At 47.2% G+C, this 18,154-nt stretch overlaps 1 protein-coding gene across 1 annotated transcript in view; it reads right to left on the bottom strand.

The window, feature by feature from the left end:
- The window catches only part of PRKCA (protein kinase C alpha), a 317,605-nt gene extending 302,640 nt beyond the window's left edge, over positions 1-14,965 (bottom strand). The window contains exons 1-2 of the mRNA XM_048817528.2: positions 14,707-14,965; positions 7,144-7,175 (exon numbers count right to left, since the gene is read on the bottom strand). Coding sequence (XP_048673485.2) covers positions 7,144-7,175; positions 14,707-14,879 — 205 coding nt within the window. The 5' untranslated portion in view covers positions 14,880-14,965. The remainder of the gene's footprint in view (positions 1-7,143; positions 7,176-14,706) is intronic.
- Positions 14,966-18,154: the final 3,189 nt, after the last annotated feature.

Raw genomic sequence — 18,154 nt, 5'->3', positions numbered from 1 at the left:
CAGTCTCATTGTGCTAGGCGCTGCACATACTAAGATACAGACCCTGTTCCAAAGAGCTTACAATCTAGTTAAGACACAACTGGCATAAAAAACACTCAAATTGAGGGAATGGAGGGAGAGTGTCATAGTAACAACAGAAGGGACACAGTTACATGGATTAGCTAAGCATATAATTAGCTCTTTAAGTCAATAATATATACACATACACGAGTAAACTCTACAGACTTCCTGACTTGCTAAGCAGTTTGTCAGTCAGCCTCAAATCTTAAAATGGATTTGGAAAATAAAGCAGCAAAGAGTCCTGTGACACCTTATAGACTAACAGACGTATTGGAGCATAAGCTTTCGTGGGTGAATGCCCACTTCGTCAGATGCAAAATGAAGTGTGTGGAGTATTCCAACCCCATTAAAGGCACTGAAGTAGTAAATTAAAGAGGCAGAGAGTGTGCAGTAGGTGACCACAAAATCTGAACATGGGAAAATTATTTACTCAACACCACAAATGCTGATCTCATCTTCACCGCTGGGACTAAAACGGATTCTGACTTCAAGGAACCAAACCTAGACTAAGGCACAGAAAAGAAATTACATGAACATCCTCAGGCCCTAATTTTCTCCAACGTACACCATTCTTGTTCTTTAGAATGAATATGCATCTCTGTTTTCACAAAGAAAATATTTTGTTTAAAAATGGAAACAGATGGAAACGAAAATACAAAATAAACAAGGTCCACACTAATGAGCATGCTTATCATAAAGGCTGTTTCCTTAAAAAGAGAAACATTCATATTCTGGAAGACAAAAATAATGTGTTTAAATTTTTATTTGTATGTTTCTGCATTCCCCTTGTAGAGATTCCAGAAAACAGAGCAAAAAGCTTTCCCCCGCCATCATAGCCAATTTGCTGTCTTGCTTGACAATGGGGGGAAAAAAATCATTTTTATGATCTTACAATGTTTTCACTTTAACAATCACAAGGATGACCTACACAGAATGAAAACTGTTTCAAATCTTTGAGAACAGCCTGAGTAGACTTAAACGCAATTTGTTTACTGGCAATCTGTCAGAGTTACAACATGCTGAGAATGATTCTATCATACAGTATTAATGTTTTATTAAATAATAGAGAAACTGATTACAAATGCAAGGATCCAAAAAGACCTTAACAGTTGCACAAAGCTCTATGGAGCCCAAATTTTAAAGCTAAGTGCAAGATTATCACTCCCAATTGTGCACCAACTCTATGGACCAAGACTCTACTCTCCTCGAGGTCATCAGCAAATTCCCATTGACTTCAGTGAGAGGAGGATCAGGCCCAACATTTCTCAGCAATATTTTACAGCTTTAAGACTTGCCCTTCTCTTGAGTACAGTCAGAGAAGGGATGGGCACACAAAACCCAGTAGAGGAACAATGAATGGGAGCAGTCACATGTATTGTACAGATATGTAACCAAGTTGCGAAGTTCACATTTAAAATTTGACCCACAACCAAAATTCCCTGAAGCTAGAAGAGATTCAAATTGATTGCTCTGGTTCAGGCCCACTTCTAATACTATAAAAATCAGCCAGTGTTTGAACGTTTACTGCAATAACTGAGCTCAATAAAGTAATTGAAGAACAGAGCCCGAAAATTCAGATGTAATTCTCGCAGTTCATGGCAACTGCACTTGTATTTCCCATTCCTGGACCAGCAAGGGCACCAAACCCTCAGGCTTCTCCAGCTGTTGCCTCTCTTGGGTAGAGATCTACATCCTTCTCCCTTCTGACCAGGATATTTCCAAGCTGCACAGTTCCCTGCCTTCGCTATGTATTTCCCAGCACAGACAGGTTGCGCAAGGACATCTGCTGGCTTTTTCTTCCGAGACAGTTGACAAGTGTAATTGCTATGGTTATAAGTATCACACCATTTTTTCTAAGCAAGCTTACTTTATTCTTAAGGTAAAAAGAAATGCAGACAAAACATTAAAAACAAGAAAAGAATCTACATGCATGTTAATAAGCTTATATTGGTTAACCCCCAAACCTAACACAAATTCTGGCAGGATGTGTCTTTTAATTCCCTCACCCTACGGGAGTCCTTGCGGTCACAAGTTCATTAGAGCTTCAGCTCAGAACAAGCACGCTCATAACATGTTCAGTTCACCATTTATACACTGCAGGGGTCTTTATCTGGAATTTCCAGAAACAGGTAATTAGTACACATTGAGTCTTTCTCCCCAGTTGATATCCACAAAAGGTTAGCTTCAGAGGGGAGAATTTGCGTCATTTCATACACAGCTGTTCCAGAAAAACCTATGAACTTCCTAATACCTTCCAGAGATTGTATTATCTTGTCTTCCCGCTAAAGAAGTTCCATAAAATCTCAAAATGTACATAAATATTTACATTTCTAAGACATTGTAGCCCAAAAGGTATTAACCCTAATTCAGTAAGTTTTAACTTTGTTCAAAAAAGTTCATTATGGATATTGGCTCATTATGGACATTAATGCTTATGATAATTTTTTTTTTTAAATTTTTTTCATTAATTTGGTGCACTATATAGTGAAGGACTCAGAATTCGGCAAAAAAAATCAGAGTTAGCTAGGGACAGGTTTACTGCTGACAAAAACTTTTTTTAAATTTTCCCACTGAACTCTGGTAACACATCTCAGTTCTGGCCTGCAATATATAATTTTAACATTTGCCTGTCAAGTTTCAGTCCAGCATGAGATTTTACAACATGGAGACTCAGACAGACCAAGAACTATACTATAGTTGTACTAGGAGCTGTCACTTTAATAATTTTTCCTTTCCCTCTCTGTCAGTCTGAAATTTTTCCCATATTCTTCACTGATGTCATCTCTTCTCTGAACAGAATATCTTCATTTTTAAAAGTCATGCAGTTTCCAGAACCTACTTTCTAGCTAGCATATTGCAGTCCTGTTACTTCCTTATCCTCTTGTTATTTTCAATCACTTCATTACATTCATTGTCCCAGCTTTCACCCTGCATAGTTGTTCTAGGTTTATTCCTTCTTCAGTATTTCAGAGCCTTTCAATAAGAAAAAACAACAATGAATTGTTTGTTTCTTTTCTACAAACGTAATACAATAAAAGCTTTGTTATCCAGCATGTTAGGGGAATGGGGGGGTGGGGAGGCGTGCCAGTAAGTCAAAAATTCCAGTTAACTAAGAAAAGGAGTACTTGTGGCACCTTAGAGACTAACCAATTTATTTGAGCATAAGCTTTCGTGAGCTACAGCTCACTTCATCGGATGCATAAAGTGGAAAGAGTTATACTTACCAATGGAGGGAAGGAATTTGAGTGTGGGAGGGAGCTCAGGGCTGAGAGTTGGGGTGTGGGCTCTGGGAGGGAGCTTGGGTGAGGGAAGGGGCTTGGGGTGCAGGAGGGTTTTTGGGGTGCTGGATCCGGGCATTTCTCACTTTGGGCAGCTCCCCAGAAGCAGCGACATGTCCCGGCTGCTCCTAGGTGGAGGTGCAGCCAGGAAGATCTGCCCACTGCCTCCGCCCGCAGGCGCCACCCCTGCAGCTCCCATTAGCTATGGTTCCCGGCCAATGGGAGCTGCAGAGCCAGCACCCGGGGCAGGAGCAGCACACCGAGCCCCCATGGCTGTTCCTCTGTCTAGGCGCAGCAGGGACATGTCACCGCTTCCGGGAAGCCACGCGGAGCCAGGTAGGGAACCTGCTGGCCTCGCGCCAACTGGACTTTTAATGGATATTAGAAACGCCAGTTTCTAGAGCTTTCCAGCTGGTGAAGTGCCAGATAACACAGCTTTTACTGTAGTGACTTTATACCATACAATTCCATTCATTTCCAAAAGGCAGGAGTAAAAACGGGAGGGAGGGGGAGAATACTAGTTAGTTTCCAAGATATAAAAAATTGGTTGATTTTTTTTTTAAATTAGAGTTAAAAAGTTTCTTGTAAAAATCAATTTGGTTTGACCAGCTTCAATTAACAGCTGGTTTAACATTTCACTTTGCATATTCATTCTTCCCCCTCTCCAACCCCATTCTACACACCACCACCTGCCAGATCAAGACAAGATAACACCATCAGACTACAACAAAAGAACAAAAAACAGTCACTGAATGTTTTTTTAGCAACATTACAGTAAACAAAATTCCTAATCACACAAGATGTGACAGACACACATGTTTTTAAAGGACTACATAATTAAGATAAAATTTATTATTTTATTTTGCATTAGCTGCCAGGAGGTGAAAGGCCCACTTTTACTCTTGGGCTTCTATTTCCATCTGCCTATCGTTCAGTATTTTTCTACTTTTCTTTTCCTATTTTCCCCTTTACATTCTTATTTAAGGTCCTCAGATTCAGCAAAACTTTCTCACTTAGGTTAACACCACCATGGCCTGGCCTGAAGTTCCCAATTAATTCTGCATTTCAGAGTTGCATGGATGCTACAGTTAAGCAGTCTGTCCTCAGACATAACCCTTTTCCTTTATTATTAACAGTCAGAGAGAGGCATGAGAAAGGAGGGAGGAGAGGAAGAAATGAACAATTAATTTTCTATCTATAAAAGAACTGTTTTTGAACTAAAGAACTATGATTCAAGTCAGACAGCTGAAGTGCAGCACCCACCCAACTGTCATCAGAGAGAGTGATTTAAGATTCAAGGACAACTCCTGGTGGTATTTCTAATTAATATGATTTCACTTTAATCTGGATCAGCAAACAGCAAAGTTCATCATTTAAATATTATAGCAGGAGAGATCAGATACCACCGTGATTGGTGCACTAACACACAGACAAACAACATTGAGAATGAAGAAATGTATTTTATGGTATTAGCAACCATGATAAAGATGAGAATTTTTTTTAAAATGATCACGTTCTCTATTACTTTTGACCATGTAAGAGCAGAGTCAAAATGCAATGTCCAGAGTATCCCCCAGTAGTGTAAATGCACAGAAATACAGCTTGGATGCACAAGAACATCTTCAGGCTCCAGAAGAAAATTACTTCCAGAGAACGAAATCCCCCGCTGTTGCCAGTGCCAAGACAATGTCTTGGAGATTAGACAAGATCAAACTCTGATCTTTACCTCCTAGGATAAAGATCATTCCTTACCAAATAGGCCTCTTCTTGGAAAATTAAAATTAACCCTACCAGTCTGAGCGTAAGTGTAGTAGGAGAAACCCTCCCAAAAGATAAGACACTGGAAACAGGAATTGCCATACTAAATCTGACAATAGTCCATCTAGTCCTGTATCATTGGTGGATAACTGCAAGTATCAGCTGCTTAAGAAAAAGATGCAACAAACTCTGCAGTAAGCAATTATGGAATAACACAAGGGAAGTTTTCTCCTAACCCCATATAGTTAAAGGCAGGCTTATGAGAAAGTTTGAAAAGATTTTAAACTTGATTTATTTTATCCATCTTGTTCCTAGTTTTTTTAAATATTTGAGAAGGAGTATAACATACTCGCTTCAGAGCTAGTTCATTCCCATGCTCTTACGTTCCTCCTTGCCAAACACTGAGCATACACAACCATTCACATATCTGAAGCTTCCCTAGGTGCTGAACCAGCTTCTATCAGTAAAATGCAATAAAGGGAACAATCAGTGAGGCCCTTAAATTTCAGCATATTAAATACTTGACATGCTCAGGGCCCATAATGGTGAAGTACACCAGAAAAAGAACATGCAAATGTCATAGAAAGGCAACACATAAAAAGTGTACTTCCTTACCAACTGAATTTTTAAAGGTTCATCACTAAAACAAATACAAAATGAATGGAGAACACTCTCACCCCACATTCTTACTTAATTTTTGTAACATCTATGTAGTGCAGGGAACTTCCCGTGTTGAACATTTAAAGAATTCCTTCACTAGAGGCCAAATTTCAGCGTCTTTAATGGAACAAAAAGAGTGTCACTCCACTAAAGATTTGGCAGTACGATACTAGATCTATGACTTACAAAGAGCAATAAGTCATAGGGATAGCAGGAGGGTTAAAAGTAACAAGGTTTTTTTTTCCATGTGTAAATTCTATGGTAAAAATATGCTTACATAATGGACAACAGGCAAAATATAGGCTACATTTTTGAAGAAAGGGGAATATAGGATGTACTGTAGTCACTTGTGCTTCCAGTAACAACACTACATGAAAGAAAAATGAGAAAGGACTTACTTTTAAAAGCGCCAGCTAACCTCAAAATAGCCCTGCCATGAAATTACCACAACTGACAGTGTGCTCATTTCCCTACTTAATAAATAAAATTAGTACTCAGGATAGAAAAATTTGGTTTAAAGCATTAGCAAACAATCTTAGAAAGTGTAATGAGCGAAAGAGCCAGAAGGCTAACTACTCAGTACACATGTAGCATCAATAGGACAGATAAGTTATAAGAAGTTACTGCATTCTGATGTCTATTAAAAGGTAAAGATAATATGTATAAAGTAGATAAAGAAAACTATTGCTAACTTGAATAAATACTGAATGAATATGACAATGATGCAGTTTATAAAGCCTATAAGAGAACGTAGCATGAAATGAGTTTTAATATAGCTATCCTAATATAACTTCCAACTGTTATCAGTTCACATTATTACAATAATTGCTAGCTCTGCTGACTGGGAATTAATTACATGCATTTTATTGTTTGGGGGTTTCTTAATTGTACTCTACACCACAGAGTGATCCTTTGTGTTGATTAAAACAGAGTTCACACCAATGGTCCACCTGAATTTTTAGGTAAAAGGGATGAAGATTAAAAACAAAGATTGGGACATGAAAGAAAATCCATAAAACTAAAAGATTATTTCATTTTCCAAACACACCCCCACATGCAGCACCTCCTCACCAAAAAAAAAAAAAAAATGTTCTCTATAAGATATAAATTGCATAAACATTCTTTTTGTAAAAGGTTAGAGGCTGCATTGTATGCAGATTATGACATTTAATTTGAGGAAACTGTCAAAAAAAGCTGATTTGCATGTTTCACATTTTTAAAAAATCTTAATTAAACAATTCTAATCCTTTTCAATGTACACAAGGACAGATCACTTGCATAGCTTTTCCTGCTGTTTGTTTCCTTCTTGCTATACCTTTCAACCTTTGGCTGGATTTAAAATGAAGTGTAACATTGTATGCCAATCAATAAACTATTTGTGGCTTACCTTGGCACTGAAATCCTTGTTTCCCAAATCCCCTGTAAGGGAAAAAGACAAACACTGTCTTAACATAATTTAGTTATAGCTTCTTCCCACTAACCTACTATAATAAAAAACCTCATATTAAACTACATGATTTCAGGTTTTGCTAAGAAAGCAACAGCTTTTATAATACAAAACAAAGCATTAGCCCATCTATTTCAAATATGATAATAGCAGTAGATTCCAGCTATGTAATTTCATTTTCTGGCAAACCATTATTTTAATTTTATTTTACAAGCAATTTTGGATCCACAATTATTGTCATCTGTGAATATTACATAATGTTACAATTCACTCCATGCCATGTGTATACTTACAATATTATAAATACTCCAACTGCTAGAGAGCTATAAAAAGAACCACAGTTGGATTCTAAGATCTCTCTCAATATGCATACTAAAATTCAACTATATAAAACAGCGACTGCAGGATGGTCAGGAGACAGATGTACAGAAAGGGGTTTGACAATGGTTGTTTTGGGGCTACTACAAAGAATATTCACCTAACACAAAGAAAATAAATTAATAATGGCCGCTGCTTTAATAACTATTGTAATTCTAATCTTTTAAAAATAATTCTATTAATAAGCTATCATTGTTTGAAACAATGATTTAAACATGTACATGGTATTAGCTATTGTACCTAGAGTTTAATAATGTATTAAATCTCACAAAAATCACCACCTCATTTTTAATTTTGACATGGAGTTTTCTGTCCATCAAAAAAAAATAATTATTATTTTCAGTACTCATTTACACACACACACACACACAAAAAAAAGAGTACTTGTGGCACCTTAGAGACTAACAAATTTATTTGAGCATAAGCTTTCGTGAGTCTCTAAGGTGCCACAAGTACTCCTTTTTTTTTTTTGCGGATACAGACTAACACGGCTGCTACTCTGAAACCACACGCTCTCTACATTCTCTCTTTTGAGGATGTTTTTTAATCTGAGGTGTAGTGTTTTTTCTGAGAGAAAATAAAACCAAATTACAACAACAAACATCCAGCAAAAGCCATTACATCGAATATAGCTCCCTTTAGCAAAAATAGGTATGAAGTTTAGCTACAAAATTGATTAAATAACAATAACATCTCTTCCTCATATCCAAACATTTATTGAGATTTAGAGAAAAAAAAATCATTTAGAGAAACCTCATGTAACTTCAGTAAAAGTTTAGTTCAAATTAAAGTTGACATTAAAGGGACACTCAACTTTACAAAACAATTTACAGTTTTCCCTGAAATGTTTTTCATACTGTTATTACAAGTGACATCTAAGATCATGGTACTGGAAAGATTATAAAATTGTATTTGTTTATTTACTCTGAGTATATTTGACAATACTTGGCATACAGTCTTTTCACTGTTTCCCTGTTTGTGTGGGTCTTTCACTCCATAACACACAAGAGAAAAATTGTTTTTGTTTTTCTAAAATATACAAATATAATTGTAAAACTACCAAAACAGACAACAGAACTAAGGCTGGACACAGAACCTGAAACTACTTTTAGGTTGAAGTGAGCTGTAGCTCACGAAAGCTCATGCTCAAATAAATTGGTTAGTCTCCAAGGTGCCACAAGTACTCCTTTTCTTTTTACTTTTAGGTTGTTTCTTTATTTTGTTAGACGATTAGATTTCAAGACAACAGTGTTCTTTGAACAGCTAAACTGAGACTGCATCCTTTCTTCGTGGTTTGTACTGAAACACACTAGTTCACATTCCAAGTCTGTTCTATGCAATCTATAGTGTAATGAATCTTTTTTTAATCCAAAATTTCACAAAATAAGTCAAACCTTGGGTAGAATTTCCTTTAAACAAATTTGGCAAGTCTAAATAAGAAACTGCTACCTAGTTCAAAATTAAGATCATCAAGTTTGATTTAAAAAAAAAAAACCACACACATTTGGAGAGGAACTTCATTCCACTGAAGTATTACATGTTCTTTATTCACACCTCCAAATGTTTAATAACAATCACATTCTTGATTTTTACCCCTCAACTGGAAATTGTTATGGGGATGCAACAGTTAGGTGTCCATTTAATGACCTCTGAAGATACCATACTTGCCATGTTTTTGGTACAAAAGCACCAAATATTGCATCTGACTTTAAACCAATAATGAAAAAAAAATGTACTCAAGCAGCTGCATGCTGTCTTTGAAGAACATTTAAGAGCTTCCTAGACTTACTAGCAAGGAAAGACCACAGCGTACAACTACTCTTGCCACCTGTCAACAACAGGATATCCTTGCACTTTCAAATACATCCTGTAATCAGGTGCCTTTTATCAGGGCGGTATTGTTTTTAAAAACTGCGTTATTTATCTGTACCAATACATGCTGGCAATAAACCCTGCAGCATTCTTTCACACCTGCCAAGTCTCACTCTTTTTGGATTTATTTTAAAGCAGTTTTTAAATTCTTCTACTTTTACAATGAAGGGTTTTGCAATTTCCCTCCAATTGTGACAGTGTGAGAAGCCAGAACATATATTTCCCTTTTACATCGTTCTACAGCAGGGGTCCCCAATGTGGTGCCCGCAGGCGCAATGGCGCCCACCGGGGCAGTTGTGTGCGCCCGCAGGACACTGTGCTGCCGAAATGCTGCCGCCGAGCGTGGCCACCGGAGAACTGCCCGCTTAAATGCCACCGAGAAGCGTTGCGGTTTCTCGGCCGCATTTCAGTGGCGGGGTGTCTGGCGCCAGCCACAGTCTTCTGGGAAAAGGAATATGCTATTCCCACAGAAAGGTTGGGGACCACTGATCTACAGTCTGCCAATGTCCATTTCAGCCACTCCTCCCCACACATATTTTCAACAGTTTGTTGCATGCTCCCCTCTCACGCATTTTATTGTGTTTGCTAATAGAATCAGTCTCTCTCTTCCACGGCATCCAAGTTAAAGCACGCAGTACAAAGAGAGAAACTGGGAATGTACAGTAGGCCAAGGATCATGCTGCCCAGTGCATGCTGAGGGAGCCAGCCAAGTGCAACGTGCACACAGCCAGTTGCATGCCTTCCTGTCACCATCTTCTCACACGGCTGAGCCCCAAGGAACAACAGACCTTCCTTTCAGCAGTGCTTAGATCACCACCGCTCTCACTAACACCAGTGGGAAGGGTGGCTGCTCTACAAATTTGAAGATAAGCCCCCAGGTCTTTCCTCTCTCCACACAAGTTGTAGTATGCAACAAAAAGAGAAGGAAGCACATGAATGTATATAATTTACAAGTGAGCCAAGTGTCCCACCCATTCCCACTGTCTCATCCAGCTCAGGTCACGGGGTATGAGTGATCAGCCTGCACACTACTCATTTTTGCCCTTCTTAGCAGAGGGTATAGAATCATAGAATATCAGGGTTGGAAGGGACCTCAGGAGGTCATCTAGTCCAACCCCCTGCTCAAAGCAGGACCAATCCCCAATTTTTGCCCCGATACCTAAATGGCCCCCTCAGGGATTGAACTCGCAACCCTGGATTTAGCAGGCCAGTGCTCAAACCACTGAGCTATCTCTCCCCCTACAATGCAGCTAAGCCAACCACATGCAAGCACACACTGAAATTGCCCTGTCTGGCATAGGTTATGAGTGAGCGGAGTACACCACTTGGCCAAGCGCATGACAGGGACTAAGTATTCAGTTTTTGCTTCTGGATCCTGAACGGTTTGTTGTAGAGCCTTGCAACCTGCCCGGGACCCAATTCCCAGTATCAGGTTTGAATCCATCAGGTTGGGTCTGAAAAGAACCAATCTTCTCAGATTCAGGTCTGGTCAGGTAGGCTCTGATCATCTCCTCCTGCTGTGAGGTCGGTGCTGCAGCAGCTGCGTGCCCCACCCCTGCCAACCACCACCACCTCACTGTGCTGTGAATGCTGCAGACTGCACTCACGAGTCACAGCACATCTCACTCCGCAGTGCACACAGCGCAGCCAGGCAGCAGTGGCAGGGCACACACCTGCCACTGTGCTGACCCCATGGGCAGGAGACGGCCAGAGAGGATTCACAGGCACGAGAAGTGAGAAGCCACTACCCAACTGAACCCCAAGTACGAGGTGGAGGCAGCCCTGACCCCAGTTTGGAGGGAAGTGTCGGGTCCAGGTTGGATCTAAAAAGGACTCGACATGCTCAGGTCAGGTTTGTGCCTAGGTTGCGTTCTGGTCAGGCTTTAAAATTAAGCCCGAGCAGACCTCTAATTTGATTATTTTGTTCTCGGTCTCTCAGCAGCCTCTTTCCTAGACTTGCTAATCCAGAGGCACCGGCTGCAATCTATTTTCTCATCTCCTTGCCCTCCACAGGCAGCAACAGGGAACACAGGAACAGCAGCTATCACAAAGATAATGAAAAGGCCACAAAAGTTTTGCTGAATGACTAGAGATTGTTGCAAATGCTGGGAAGTCCCTTACCAGATTAAATCAGTGGCTGTAGAACCTGGGGCAGGATGAGATTAGATGTATGTATGCCAGGAAGGATAAAGTGGGCACATGTGGGAGACTCAGCAAATGAAATCAGTGAAGTGACACCAGAACTTGGGTTGGGGGAGGAGGGATAAATACGCATGGTGGTCTGGAGGAGATGGGGTGTGCTCCATGTATCACAATAAGGAAACAGATGTTTAGGGGATGGAGAACAGTCCAAGCGATTATCCCCAGATTAAGCTGATCCTCTGGCTGCAGAACATGGGTTGGATGCATATCAGAGGACTGCAGGGAGTGTTCATTTCTTGCCCAAGGGTCATTTCCCAGGAGTCCCCAGGGTGCATGGTCTCCTGAAGAGACTCACAAAACAAAGTGCAATGGCTGCAAAACAGGGGTGCGTGTGCATTATGGCACGGGTCAGAGAACATAATGGGAGGTGATGTAGAGTTGTTCTCAGGGTTCAAGCTAGGGGATTCCCCAGTTAAGAGTCACCAGTGGCTGCAGGATGTGAGCAAAATGCATTCCTATAGGAGAATTACTGGGGAAGTCGCCAAATGAAGTTAATGTACTAAGTTAATGTAGTTAATGTACTGCAGAAGGTGTGCTGGGCAACGGGGCAAATATGTAGATATGTTGTGGTGGAGGCAATATGGGGGGTAAGGAGGAAGGTCACTCGGATTAAATGAGTGCAGTAGGGCTGCACTACGTGGCCTACCTAAGGTGATCAGATATGAGGGAAGGCATATGGCATGGAGGAAATCCTCCCTAGCAAGGTGTGGGAACAGCAAGGTACAAGTGGTACGGTTGGGTCTCTCACCAAATTCAATAGGTGCAGCGGCAACATAAGGAGGGCTGGCTGAGGTGGGTAGTTCATGATGCATCCTGAATCATGGGGGGAGAGGACAGATGGTACAGGCAAGGTAGCAGGGAGTCTCACCAGACGAAATCAGTACAGTGGATGCAAGAAGAGGGCTACCAAAGAGGGCAGTGGGGGGGGGGGGGTGATATAGGGAGCAGGGGGTGCATTGGGGGGCTCTCACCAGAAGACATCAGTGCAATGGCTGCAGGAGGAGATGGTATAGGAGCAGTATACAGGGGTCTCTCACCAGATGAAGTCAGTGCAGTGGCAGCAGAAGGGTGGGTGGCTCGGATCGTATAGAGACCAGGGGTGGTATAAGGTGGTGTAAGTGGCAGGAAGCAATATGGGTGTGGTATACTGGCAGGGACAGTACAGGAGCAGGGCAGGGGTCTCTGACCAGGTGAAGTCGGTGCAGTAGCTGCAGGAGAGGGTTGCCTGGGGGGCACTATAGGGTGGTGTAAGCTGCAGGGAGCACTACAGGGGTGGTATAGGAGCAGGGGCAGTACAGAGGTGGTACAGGAGCAGTACTGGGGATCTCTCACCAGATGAAGTCAGTGCAGTGGCTGCAGGAGGAGGGTTGAAGATAGCAGGGAGCAATACGGGGGTAGTATAGGGCCATGGGCAGTACGGGGGCAGTGCAGGGATTGTATAAGGGGGTCTCTCACCAGACGAAGTCTGTGCAGGAGGTGGGTGCCTGGGGGGCGGTATAGGGCAGTGTGAGCGGCAGGGAGCAGTATGGGAGTAGGTATAGGGGTAGGGAGCAGTACAGGGATGGTATAGGGGAAGGGACAACACAGAGGTACATAGGGGGTCTCTCACCAGATGAAGTCAGTGCAGTGACTGCACGAGGGGGGTGACTAGAGGATGGTATAAGGGGCAGGGGCAGCACAGGGGTGGTATAGGGATAGGGGCTGTCCAAGAGAGGTACAGAGGGGGTCTCTCATCAGATGAAGTCGGTACAGGGGCTGCAGGAGAGGGGTGACCGGGGGGCGGTATAAGGGGCAGGGGCAGCACAGGGGCGATGTAGGGACGGGGGGGTCTCACCAGATGAAGTCGGTGCACGGGCTGCAGGAGGGGGTGACCAGGGGGCGGTGTAAGGGGCAGGGGCAGCCCGGGGGCAGTGTAGAGACAGGGGGGTACAGGGGGGGTCTCACCAGATGAAGTCGGTGCAGGGGGTGACCGGGGGGCGGTGTAAGGGGCAGGGGCAGCTCGGGGGCGGTGTAGGGACGGGGGGGGAAAGGGGGGGGTCTCACCAGATGAAGTCGGTGAAGGGGCTGCAGGAGGGGGTGACCAGGGGGCAGTGTAAGGGGCAGGGGCAGCCCGGGGGCGGTATAGGGACGGAGGGGTACGGGGGAGGGGTCTCACCAGATGAAGTTGGTGCAGGGGCGGCAGGAGGGGGTGACCAGGGGGCGGTGTAAAGGGCAGGGGCAGCCCGGGGGCAGTGTAGGGACGGGGGGTGGGGTCCCGAGGGGGGGTCTCACCAGATGAAGTCGGTGCAGGGGCTGCAGGAGGGGGGTGACCGGGGGGTGGTATAAGGGGCAGGGGCAGCTCGGGGGCGGTGTAGGGACGGAGGGATACGGGGGGGTCTCACCAGATGAAGTCGGTGCAGGGGCTGCAGGAGGGGGGTGACCGGGGGGCGGTATAAGGGGCAGGGGCAGCTCGGGGGCGGTGTAGGGACGGAGGGGTACAGGGGGGGTCTCACCAGATGAAGTCGGTGCAGGGGCTGCAGGAGGGGGTGACCAGGGGGCGGTGTAAGGGGCAGGGGCAGCCCGGGGGCGGTGTAGGGACAGGGGCGTACGGGGGGGGGGTCTCACCAGATGAAGTCGGTGCAGGGGCTGCAGGAGGGGGTGACCAGGGGGCGGTGTAAGGGGCAGGGGCAGCTCGGGGGCGGTGTAGGGACGGAGGGATACGGGGGGGTCTCACCAGATGAAGTCGGTGCAGGGGCTGCAGGAGGGGGGTGACCAGGGGGCGGTGTAAGGGGCAGGGGCAGCTCGGGGGCGGTGTAGGGACGGGGGGGTTCCGAGGGGGGGGTCTCACCAGATGAAGTCGGTGCAGGGGCTGCAGGAGGGGGTGACCGGGGGGGCGGGATAAGGGGCAGGGGCAGCCCGGGGGCGGTGTAGGGACAGGGGGTCCCGAGGGGGGGTCTCACCAGATGAAGTCGGTGCAGGGGCTGCAGGAGGGGGTGACCGGGGGGCGGGATAAGGGGCAGGGGCAGCCCGGGGGCGGTGTAGGGACAGGGGGTCCCGAGGGGGGGGTCTCACCAGATGAAGTCGGTGCAGTGGCTGCAGAACGTGGGCTGCTTGAAGAAGCGCGCGGTGAATTTATGCTCCTTCACCTCGTGCACGTTCTTCTGCCTCAGGGCTCCCTTGCGAGCGAAGCGCTGCACCACGTCCGGGGCCGCGCCGGGCTCGTGGGCCGGGAACACGTCGGCCATGGCGCCCCCTCGCTGCTCCCGCCGGGAGCCGGGCTGCGCCGGGAGCCGCCGTCCGCCCCGTCCGGCAACCGCCGAGCCTCTGGCAGCGGCGGGGCTGGGCGCTGCCTCCGGCTCCGGCTCCTGACGTGCGAGCCGCGCGTCGGGGGCGGGGGGAGGATCCCAGCGCGGCGGCTCCGCCCGTGCGCGGGGCCCGGCTCGCCGGCTCTGGGCGGCCGCAAGGGCGGCGGGGCAGGTCCGGGCCGGCCCGGGCCCGGCGGGGAGCGGTGCGGGGCCAGTCCTCGTCCCGCACACACACAGAGCCCGTGACAGCCCTTCTCCCCCCCCCCCCGTCCTTTCCCCCCTCCCTAATACACTGCCCTTCCCGCTCCCCACAGCGATTTCCCTCACACGCTGCCCCCTTCCCACACACACACACACTGCCCCCTCTGCACACTCCTTCCTCCCCACACACTGCCCTTCCCGCTCCCCACAGCGATTTCCCTCACACGCTGCCCCCTTCCCACACACACACACACACTACCCCCTCTGCACACTCCTTCCTCCCCACACACTGCCCTTCCCGCTCCCCACAGCGATTTCCCTCACACGCTGCCCCCTTCCCACACACACACACACACACTACCCCCTCTGCACACTCCTTCCTCCCCACACACTGCCCTTCCCGCTCCCCACAGCGATTTCCCTCACACGCTGCCCCCTTCCCACACACACACTACCCCCTCTGCACACTCCTTCCTCCCCACACACTGCCCTTCCCCCTCCCCACAGCGGTTCCCCCACACCCTGCCCCCTCTGTACACTCCTTCCCCCCGAAGCACCCTGCCCCCTCCCTAATACACAGCCCTTCCCCCTCCCCACAGCAATTCCCCCCCACACGCTGCCCCCTTCCCACACACACACACACTGCCCCCTCTGCACACTCCTTCCTCCCCACACACTGCCCTTCCCCCTCCCCACAGCGATTTCCCTCACACGCTGCCCCCTTCCCACACACACACACACACACTGCCCCCTCTGCACACTCCTTCCTCCCCACACACTGGCCTTCCCCCTCCCCACAGCGATTTCCCTCACACGCTGCCCCCTTCCCACACACACACACACTGCCCCCTCTGCACACTCCTTCCTCCCCACACACTGCCCTTCCCGCTCCCCACAGCGATTTCCCTCACACGCTGCCCCCTTCCCACACACACACACACACTGCCCCCTCTGCACACTCCTTCCTCCCCACACACTGCCCTTCCCCCTCCCCACAGCAATTTCCCTCATACGCTGCCCCCTTCCCACACACACACTACCCCCTCTGCACACTCCTTCCTCCCCACACACTGCCCTTCCCCCTCCCCACAGTGGTTCCCCCACACCCTGCCCCCTCTGCACACTCCTTCCCCCCGAAGCACCCTGCCCCCTCCCTAATACATAGCCCTTCCCCCTCCCCACAGCAATTCCCCCCACACTGCCCCCTCCCCCCACACACTGCCCCCTCTGCATACTCCTCCCCCCCACACACACACTGCCCCCTCTGCACACGCCTTCCCCCCACATGCTGCCCCCTCCCTAAAACACAGTCCTTCCCCCACCACACAGCGATTCCACACACACACACTGCCCCCTCTGCGCACTCTTTTCCCCAACACACTGTCTCCTCCTTCCCCCCCACACTACCCCCTTCTGCACACTCCTTCTCCCCCCCACACACTGCCCCCTCCGTAATACACAACCCTCCCCCATCCAACCCTTCCCTCCCCACTGCGCAGCCCTTCCCCCCACATACTGCCCCTTTCTGCACACCCCTTCCTAATACACAGTCCTTCCCACACACACACCTCCTGCAACCCTTCCCTCCCCACGCTGCACAGCCCTTCCCCCAATATACAGCCCTTCCCACACACTTCCCCCTCCCTGATACACAGCCCTCCCCCACACCCCTACCATGCAACCCTTTCCTCCCCACTGCATAGCCCTTCCCCATCACACACACACCAGGCAGCCCTTCTTCCCACACACAGCCCTTCCCTCACTGCACAGCCCTGCCCCCATGCCCACACTGCACAGCCCTTCCCACTCATACAGCCCCCTCCCCCCATTGCCAGCGTCCACCGACCACACTCCCCCCTGCGCAGCCCTTCCCCACCACTACCACAGCCCTACCTCCCCCTACACAATCACCTGCCCCACCACAACACACAGTGCAACTGGCACCACACACACCACTGGCACAACACACAACCAACCACCTCCCCACTACAACACACACAATACACCTGACACCACACAGCCCACTACACAACACATACAGCTCCTTCCTCCACAAGACACAAACCAATCCCCTCCCCCACTACAACACAAACAGAGCAACTGAACCCTACTATACAACACACACCATCAACAGCCTCCCCGACTACGACACACCCAGTGCACCTGGCACCACACACCTTATTAGACAACACACACACACAAATCTCCCCCATTACAACTGACGCACAAATCCTCCCCACAATTACACAATACAAAATGCAAGTCGCACCACACACACACACCTCCACACCCAAAATTCACTCCGCCACAACACACAACAAATATACATGGTGCCAACTGCACTGTCATCCAACCTCTCACACACACACACGTCCAGATGCACAATCCACCCCACCCTACAACATACAACATACATATACACAGAGTGCAACTGGCACCAAACACCCTACACTACACTATCCCCCCCAATGCATCACACACAACACCACAATAAAGGTACACAGAGTGTGCAGCTGGCACCACACACCCATACTGCACAATACCACAAACCCCTATCACCCACCTGCATCCATTATGCACACAGCCCCCTACCACTACAACGCACAACATATACAAAGTGCAACCACACAATACCCCATCACCAGCACAACACACAAATATACACACAGAGTGCAATTGGTACCGCACATCACAACTTCCTCCACCACCTCACACCCACAACCTCCCCACCACAAAACATATGCGCACAAAAAACAGTACGGCCAGTGTTTGCTACCTCTCACCACGCACATATAACCATCCATCACTAACCCACACAGCAAACAGTGCAACTGACAATGTGCCCCACACTACAATACCCCACATCACCACCACCACCACCCACAGATACACACCCATAACCCCCCACTGCTACAACAAACACAGACTGCAGGTGGAACCTGCTTCTAACCACACACAACACACACACAGTAAACACATACACAGAGTACATCCAGTACTTGCTGCCTTTCATC

The sequence above is a fragment of the Caretta caretta genome, chromosome 14 (genome assembly GCF_965140235.1).
Source record: "Caretta caretta isolate rCarCar2 chromosome 14, rCarCar1.hap1, whole genome shotgun sequence".
NCBI classification, from domain to species: Eukaryota; Metazoa; Chordata; order Testudines; family Cheloniidae; genus Caretta; species Caretta caretta.
The sequence above is the reverse complement of the archived record's forward strand: the minus strand, read 5'-3'. Positions and strand labels throughout refer to the sequence as shown.